At 72.0% G+C, this 8659-nt stretch overlaps 1 protein-coding gene across 1 annotated transcript; it reads left to right on the top strand.

Annotated features, from left to right (window-relative positions):
* Window positions 1-499: 499 nt before the first annotated feature.
* Window positions 500-5147, top strand: LOC128903864 (cyclin-dependent kinase 4-like; the record flags this gene model as incomplete). Its single annotated transcript, XM_054187760.1, is given in 6 exon segments — window positions 500-577; window positions 2420-2638; window positions 4726-4825; window positions 4828-4863; window positions 4978-5049; window positions 5052-5147. Coding segments are annotated over 5 exon segments (522 nt in total), but the record flags the coding sequence as incomplete, so codon positions are not given.
* Between the last annotated feature and the right edge of the window lie 3512 nt (window positions 5148-8659).

Genomic DNA, 8659 nt, shown 5'->3' with positions numbered 1-8659 from the left:
TCTGTGTCCCCCCCGTGACCCCCCCCATGCCCCCTCTGTCCCCCCCCCGTGTGTCCTGTGTGTCTCCCCCCGTGTATTCCCCGTGTGTTCCCTCCGTCCCCCCGTGTGTCCCCCCCATGTCCCCTCTGTGTCCCCCCCCGGTGTGTCCAGTGTGTCTCCCCCCATGTGTCCCCCCCATGTCCCTTCTGTGTCCCCTCCGTGTCCGTCCCCTCCCTCTGTTCCCCCCCCGTGTCCCCCCCGCGTGTCTGTCCCGCGTGTGTCCCCCCCCCGTGACCCCGCTGCCGCCCTGGGGACGTTTCAGCACCACGGACAGGGCGCGGCGGGGGCGGGGGGCCGAGCCCCCCCTGTCCCCCCCAGTGTGTGTGTGTTTCCCCCCGTGCCCGCCAGGGGGCGACGCGAGGCCTTGGGGGGCCGCGGGTTCGAGCCCGGCCGGAGCCGCTCCGACCCCCCGCCACCAGGGGGCGCTCTCCCCCCCCCCCCCCCCCCCCCCCCACCGCGAGGCCCTTCCGGCCGCTCCGTCTCGTTGGTTCCGCTCCTCCGGCCCCGCCCCCCGGCCAGGCCCGCGCGCCGCCGCCCGGTGAGTGCGGGGGGGCCCGTCTGTGTCCGTCCCCCCCCCGTCCCCCCCCCCCCCAAAAAAAGTGCACGTGGCGCCCCTCCCCCCCCCCTTTTTGCACCCCCAAACCCCCCGGGGGGGTCCCGGCCCCCGCCCGCGCCTGTCAGTGCCGGGGGGGCTGGTGGTGGGGTCTGAATGGGGGGGGGGTGTTGAATGGGGGGAGGGTGGTTGGGGGGCGGGGGGTGTTGAAGGGGGGTCCTAGAGGTTGTGGGGTGCTGGGGGTGGGTCGGGGGCGGGGGGGCTCGCCGGGGGGGGCCGGGGTCTCGCTGTGGGGTGCCGGCTTATGGGGGTCCCTGGGGGTCTCGCTGTGGGTTCTGGGGGTCTGTCTGTGGGTCGCCGTGGGTCGCGTGGGGCAGGATGGCGCAGGAGGGGCGGGCGCAGTGTGTGGGTCCCTGGGGGTCCCTCTGGGGGTCCCCGGGGGTCTGTCTGTGGGTCCCTGAGGGTTTCACAGTGGGTCCCTGGGGGTCTGATGGTGGGTCCCGTGGGGCAGGATGGCGCAGGAGGGGCGGGCGCAGTGTGTGGGTCCCCGGGGTCTGTCTGTGGGTCCCTGAGGGTCTCAGCGTGGGTCCCTGGGGGTCTGACGGTGGGTCCCCGTGGGTCCTGTGGGGCAGGATGGCGCAGGAGGGGCGGGCGCAGTGTGTGGGTCCCTGGGGGTCCCTCTGGGGGTCCCCGGGGGTCTGTCTGTGGGTCCCTGAGGGTTTCACAGTGGGTCCCTGGGGGTCTGATGGTGGGTCCCGTGGGGCAGGATGGCGCAGGAGGGGCGGGCGCAGTGTGTGGGTCCCCGGGGGTCTGTCTGTGGGTCCCTGAGGGTCTCAGTGTGGGTCGCCGTGGGTCTGACGGTGGGTCGCCGTGGGTCGCGTGGGGCAGGATGGCGCAGGAGGGGCGGGCGCAGTGTGTGGGTCCCCGGGGGTCTGTCTGTGGGTCCCTGAGGGTCTCAGTGTGGGTCGCCGTGGGTCTGACGGTGGGTCGCCGTGGGTCGCGTGGGGCAGGATGGCGCAGGAGGGGCGGGCGCAGTGTGTGGGTCCCTGGGGGTCCCTCTGGGGGTCCCCGGGGGTCTGTCTGTGGGTCCCTGAGGGTTTCACAGTGGGTCCCTGGGGGTCTGACGGTGGGTCGCCGTGGGTCGCGTGGGGCAGGATGGCACAGGAGGGGCGGGCGCAGTGTGTGGGTCCTGGGGGTCTGTCTGTGGGTCCCTGGGGGTCTGACGGTGGGTCGCCGGGGGTCTGACGGTGTGTCGCCGTGGGTCCCGTGGGGCAGGATGGCGCAGGAGGGGCGGGCGCAGTGTGTGGGTCCCTGGGGGTCCCTCTGGGGGTCCCCGGGGGTCTGTCTGTGGGTCCCTGAGGGTCTCAGCGTGGGTCCCTGGGGGTCTGACGGTGGGTCGCCGTGGGTCCCGTGGGGCAGGATGGCACAGGAGGGGCGGGCGCAGTGTGTGGGTCCCTGGGGGTCTGACGGTGGGTCCCTGGGGGTCTGACGGTGGGTCGCCGGGGTCTGACGGTGTGTCGCCGTGGGTCCCGTGGGGCAGGATGGCGCAGGAGGGGCGGGCGCAGTGTGTGGGTCCCTGGGGGTCCCTCTGGGGGTCCCCGGGGGTCTGTCTGTGGGTCTCTGAGGGTTTTACAGTGGGTCGCTGGGGGTCTGACGGTGTGTCGCCGTGGGTCCCGTGGGGCAGGATGGCACAGGAGGGCGGGCGCAGTGTGTGGGTCCCTGGGGGTCTGTCTGTGGGTCCCTGAGGGTCTCAGCGTGGGTCCCTGGGGGTCTGACGGTGGGTCGCCGGGGGTCTGACGGTGTGTCGCCGTGGGTCCCGTGGGGCAGGATGGCGCAGGAGGGGCGGGCGCAGTACGAGCCGGTGGCGGAGATCGGGGTGGGCGCCTACGGCACCGTGTACAAGGCGCGGGACCTGCGGAGCGGCCGCTTCGTGGCCCTGAAGAAGGTGCGGGTGCAGGCGACGGAGAACGGGCTCCCCCTCAGCGCCGTCCGCGAGGTCGCCCTCCTCAAGCGCCTCGAGCACTTCGACCACCCCAACATCGTCCGGTGAGCCCCACGGCCGCCCCACGGCCGCCCCACGGCGGGGCTCGGGGGACCCCGCCGCCTCCAGCTCCGCGGCCGTTCGGGGGTTTAAGGGGGTTCGCGTCAAGTCCTGCCCCACGGTTTCATCCCAGGCGCGTGGGGCAGCTGGGGGGAAGGACGGGGCGTCGCCTGCCCCACGGATGTGGGTCGCCGCTGTGTGCTCTGGGCTTCACCCCGTGGGGTGGGCGGCAGAGGACGGGCCGTCTCCTGCCCCGTGGTCTCGCCCCACGGCGGCAGAGGACGGGCCGTCTCCTGCCCCGTGGGTCTCGCCCCCACGGTTGTGGGGTGCGGGGGAGAGGACAGGCCAGCTCCTGCCCCACAGCTGTTGGGGCAGGCGAGCAGGTGCCATCTTCTTCTGGCTTCACCCCCCACCCCCGCCATGGTCATGGGGTGGGGGACAGGGGACAGCCAACATCTCCTGCACCCATGGCTGCTTCCTGTCCTGCCCCACAGCTCTGTCCCAGGGCCATGGGGCGGGGGGGCAGGGGGGGGTGATACCCCCTGCCCCACAGCCAATGGGTTGAGGTGGGGCAGGAGCCACCTCCCGCCTGGTGGTGCTGCTCCATGGCTGGGGGGGTGGGGGACAGGGGACGTGGCCCCATAGCCGTGGGGGACAAGGGACATAGGGGACACTGGGGTGGGGGACCAGGGGATGTGGCCCTGGGGTCGGGGATGAGGGATATGGCCCCATGGCTGTGGGGCAGGGGACAGGGGACATGGCCATGGGGTGCGGGACAAGGGACGTAGGGACGTGGCCCCGTGGCTGTGGGGGGGGACGACAAGGGAGGTAGGGACATGGGGTGGGGGACAGGGGACATGGCCCCATGGCTGTGGGGCAGGGGACGTGGCCCCCGGCACCTGGCGATGGCTCTGTATCCCCCGTGTCCCCCCCATGTCCCCCCCTCCCTCCGTGTCCCCCCCCGTTGTCCCCCCCATGTCCCCCCTCCCTCCGTGTCCCCATCGTGTCCCCCCATGTCCCCCCCGTGTCCCCCCTCTCTCCCCGTGTCCCCCCCCGTGTCCCCCTGTGTCCCCCTCTCCCCCGTGTCCCCCCCGTGTCCCCCCATGTCCTCCCTCTCCCTCTGTGTCCCCTCGTGTCCCCCCCCATGTCCCCCCTCTCCCCCCATGTCCCTCCATGTCCCCCTCTCCCTCCGTGTCCCATCATGTCCCCCCATGTCCCCCCTGTGTCCCCCTCTCCCTCCGTGTCCCCTCGTGTCCCCCCCTGTATCCCCCTCTCCCTCCGTGTCCCTGTGTCCCCGTGTGCCCCTCTCCCTCCGTGTCCCTGTGTCCCCCCTGTGTCCCCCCATGTCCCCCCTGTCCCCGTGTCCCCCTGTGTCCCTGTGTCCCCCTGTGTCCCCCGTGTCCCCCTCTCCCTCCGTGTCCCTGTGTCCCCCCCATGTCCCCCTCTCCCTCCGTGTCCCCTTCTCCCTCCGTGTCCCTGTGTCCCCCCGTGTCCCTCCCATGTCCCCCTCTCCCTCCATGTCCCCTTGTGTCCCCCCATGTCCCCCTGTCCCCCCTGTCCCCCCTGTGTCCCCCCTGTGTCCCCCCTGTTGTCCCCGTGTCCCCCTCTCTCCCTCCCCGTGTCCCCCTCTCCCTCTGTGTCCCTGTGTCCCCCCATGTCCCCTTCTCCCTCCGTGTCCCTTCTCCCTCCGTGTCCCTGTGTCCCCCCCGTGTCCCCCCGTGTCCCCCCCGTGTCCCTCCATGTCCCCCTCTCCCTCCATGTCCCCTTGTGTCCCCCCCATGTCCCCCCTGTGTCCCCCTCTCCCTCCGTGTCCCCTCGTGTCCCCCATGTCCCCCCCTGTGTCCCCCTCTCGCTTCCGGGTCCCTGTGTCCCCGTGTCCCCCCTCTCCCTCCGTGTCCTTGTGTCCCCCCCATGTCCCCCTGTCCCCCTGTCCCCCCTGTGTCCCCCTGTGTCCCCGTGTCCCCCTCTCCCTCCCCGTGTCCCCCTCTCCCTCCGTGTCCCTGTGTCCCCCCATGTCCCCCTCTCCCTCCGTGTCCCCCTTCTCCCTCCGTGGTCCCTGTGTCCCCCCCGTGTCCCCCCGTGTCCCCCCCAGGCTGATGGACGTCTGTGCCAGCGCCCGCGGGGGGCGCGAGACCAAGGTGACGCTGGTGTTCGAGCACGTGGAGCAGGACCTGAGGACCTTCCTGCAGAAGGCGCCCCCCCCCCGGGCTTGCCCCACGACACCATCAAGGTGGGGCCACGGTGGCCACTGGTGGCCACGGGGAGGTGGGGGGGGGGGTGGTGGTGGTGGTGTGCGTGTGCGTCGGTGGCCACTGTCGTTGTCCCGTGTGTGTCCCCCCCCCAGGACCTGATGCGGCAGTTCCTGCGGGGGCTGGACTTCCTGCACTCCAACTGCATCGTGCACCGCGACCTTGAAGCCCTGAGAACATCCTGGTGACCAGCGGTGGCCAAGTCAAACTGGCAGACTTCGGCCTGGCTCGCATCTACAACTGCCAGATGGCCCTGACCCCCGTGGTGCGTGGGGCGGCGGGGGGGTGGGGGCGGTCCCGTGGGGGCTGGGGGGGAGCTGGGGGTCCCGGGTAGGGTCGGGTCTAGGTGGTCGCGGTGTGGCCACCGTGGGTCGCGTTGGCCACAAACCCGAGAATCTGTGAGTCCCAAGTGACTACAGATCTGGGTGGCCCCGGTGGCCACCGTGGGTCAGGTTGGCCACAGACCCGAGGGGCTGGGGTCCTGGGTAGGGTCAGATGTAGGTAGGGTGGCCCCAGTGGCCACCGTGGGTCGCATTGGCCACAAACCCAAGGAGCTGGGGGCCCTGGGTAGGGTCAGATATAGGTGGCCCCGGTGGTCACCATGGGTTGCGTTGGCCACAAACCCGAGGAGCTGGGGGTCCTGGGGGGGGCAGAGATCTGGGTCCCTGGTGGCCATGGGTCAGGTTTGGCCACGAAGCCAAGGAGCTGTGGGTCCAGGGTGGCTCTAGAGCGAGTTTGGCCGTTGGAAGTTGGGTGGCCGTGGGGCTGGTGGCTGTGGGTTTGGTGGCCGTGGGGGCTGGTGGCCGTGGGACTGGTGGTGTTGGGTGCTGGTGGCTGTGGCTTTGGTGGCCATAGAGTTGGTGGTGGCCGTGGGGCTGGTGGCCATGGGTGCTGTTGGTGGTGGGTTCCGGTGGCCGTGGGGCCTGGTGGCCGTGGGTTTGGTGTCTGTGGGTTGGGTGGCCATGGATCAGGTGGCTATGGGGCTGTTGGTGGTGGGTCCTGGTGGCCGTGGGCTGGTTGGCGGCGGTGACGCTGGTGGCCATGGGGTGGTGACGCTGGTGGCCGCAGTGACACCAGTGGCCGTGGGTTGGGTGGCCGTGGGGCTGGTGGCCATGGGGCTGGTGGTGGTGGGTCCCCGGTGGTCGTGGGCTGGTGGCCACGGTAATGCTGGTGGCTGCGGTGATGCTGGTGGCCACGGGGGTGGTGACGCCAGTGGCTGTGGGCCGGTGGCTGCGGTGACGCCGGTGGCCGTGGTGATGCTGGTGGCCACAGGGTGGGTGACGCCGGTGGCCGTGGGCTGGTGGCTGCAGTGACACCGGTGGTTGTGGGTCGGTGGCCATGGGGCTGGTGGGGGTGGGTTCCTGGTGGCCGTGGGTCGGTGGCCGTGGGGCTGTTGGTGGTGGGTTCCTGGTGGCCATGGGCTGGTGGCTGTGGTGATGCTGGTGGCCGCGGTTGATGCCAGTGGCCGTGGGGTGGTGATGCCAGTGGCCGTGGGGCTGGTGGTGGTGTGTTCCTGGTGGCCGTGGGCCGGTGACTGTGGTGATGCCAGTGGCCGTGGGGTGGTGACGCCGGTGGCCGTGGGCCGGTGGCTGCGGTGACGCCGGTGGTCGTGGGTCGGTGGCCGTGGGGCTGGTGGAGGTGGGTTCCTGGTGGCCGTGGGTCGGTGGCCGTGGGGCTGGTGGGGGTGGGTCCCGGTGGCCGTGGGTCGGTGGCCGTGGTGATGCCGGTGGCCGTGCGGTGGTGACGCCGGTGGCTGTGGGCCGGTGGCTGCGGTGATGCCGGTGGGCCGTGGGTCGGTGGCCGTGGGGCTGGTGGAGGTGGGTTCCTGGTGACCATGGGCCCGTGGCGTGGGCCGGTGGCCGTGGGGCTGTTGGTGGTGGGTTCCTGGTGGCCATGGGCTGGTGGCCGTGGTGATGCTGGTGGCTGTGGGTCGGTGGCCGTGGGGCTGGTGGTGGTGGGTTCCTGGTGGCCGTTGGGCTGGTGGCTGTGCTGATGCCTGTGGCCGTGGGGTGGTGACGCCGGTGGCCGTGGGTCAGTGGCCATGGGGCTGGTGGGGGTGGGTTCCTGGTGGCCGTGGGCTGGTGGCCGTGGTGATGCTGGTGGCCATGGGTCGGTGGCCGTGGGGCTGTTGGTGGTGGGTTCCTGGTGGCCATGGGCTGGTGGCCGTGGTGATGCCGGTGGCCGTGGGTCGGTGACCGTGGGGCTGGCGGGGGTGGGTTCCTGGTGGCCATGGGCTGGTGGCTGTTGGTGATGCAGGTGGCTGTGGGTCGGTGGCCGTGGGGCTGGTGGAGGTGGGTTCCTGGTGGCCGTGGGCTGGTGGCCGTGGTGATGCCGGTGGCCGTGGGTTGGTGGCTGTGGGGCTGGCGGGGGGTGGGTTCCCGGTGGCCATGGGCTGGTGGCCGTGGTGATGCTAGTGGCCACGGGTCGGTGGCCGTGGGGCTGTTGGTGGTGGGTTCCTGGTGGCCATGGGCTGGTGGCCGTGGTGATGCCGGTGGCTGTGGGTTGAGTGGCTGTGGGGCTGGCGGGGGTGGGTTCCTGGTGGCCGTGGGTCGGTGGCCGTGGGGCTGGCGGTGGTGGGTCCTGGTGGCCGTGGGTCGGTGGCCGTGGGGCTGGTGGAGGTGGGTCCCGGTGGCCGTGGGCCGGTGGCCGTGGGGCTGGCGGGGGTGGGTTCTTGGTGGCCGTGGGGCTGGTGGCCGTGGTGATGCTGGTGGCTGTGGGTCGGTGGCCGTGGGGCTGGTGGAGGTGGGTTCCTGGTGGCCGTGGGCCCGTGGCTGTGGGCCGGTGGCCGTGGGGCTGGTGGTGGTGGGTTCCTGGTGGCCGTGGGCTGGTGGCTGTGCTGATGCCTGTGGCCGTGGGGTGGTGACGCCGGTGGCCGTGGGTCAGTGGCCATGGGGCTGCTGGGGGTGGGTTCCTGGTGGCCAGGGGCTGGTGGCCGTGGTGATGCTGGTGGCCATGGGTCGGTGGCCGTGGGGCTGTTGGTGGTGGGTTCCTGGTGGCCATGGGCTGGTGGCCGTGGTGATGCCGGTGGCCATGGGTCGGTGGCCGTGGGGCTGGCGGGGGTGGGTTCCTGGTGGCCATGGGTCGGTGGCCCGTGGGTCGGTGGGCCGTGGTGAGATGCTGGTGGCTGTGGGTCGGTGGCCCGTGGGCTGGTGGAGGTGGGGTTCCTGGTGGCCGTGGGCCCGTGGCTGTGGGTCAGTGGCCGTGGGGCTGGTGGTGGTGGGTTCCTGGTGGACGTGGGCTGGTGGCTGTGCTGATGCCGGTGGCCGTGGGGTGGTGACGCCGGTGGCCGTGGGTCAGTGGCCGTGGGGCTGGTGGAGGTGGGTTCCTGGTGGGTCGTGGTGTCGGTGACCGTGGGGGCTGGCGGGGGTGGGTTCCTGGTGGTCGTGGGTCGGTGGCCGTGGGGCTGTTGGTGGTGGGTTCCTGGTGGCCGTGGGTCGGTGGCTGTGGGGCTGTTGGTGGTGGGTTCCTGGTGGCCATGGGCTGGTGGCCGTGGGGCTGTTGTGGTGGGTTCCTGGTGGCCGTGTGGGTCCGGTGGCTGTGGGGCTGTTGGTGGTGGGTTCCTGGTGGCCATGGGCTGGTGGCCGTGGGGCTGTTGGTGGTGGGTTCCTGGTGGCCGTGGGTCGGTGGCCGTGGGGCTGTTGGTGGTGGGTTCCTGTGGCCGTGGGCTGGTGGCCGTGGGCTGTTGGTGGTGGGTTCCTGGTGGCCGTGGGTCGGTGGTTGTGGGGCTGTTGGTGGTGGGTTCTGGTGGGCCATGGGCTGGTTGGCCGTGGTGATGCT

This window comes from Rissa tridactyla, unplaced genomic scaffold (genome assembly GCF_028500815.1).
Source record: "Rissa tridactyla isolate bRisTri1 unplaced genomic scaffold, bRisTri1.patW.cur.20221130 scaffold_712, whole genome shotgun sequence".
NCBI classification, from domain to species: domain Eukaryota; kingdom Metazoa; phylum Chordata; class Aves; order Charadriiformes; family Laridae; genus Rissa; species Rissa tridactyla.
The sequence above is the reverse complement of the archived record's forward strand: the minus strand, read 5'-3'. Positions and strand labels throughout refer to the sequence as shown.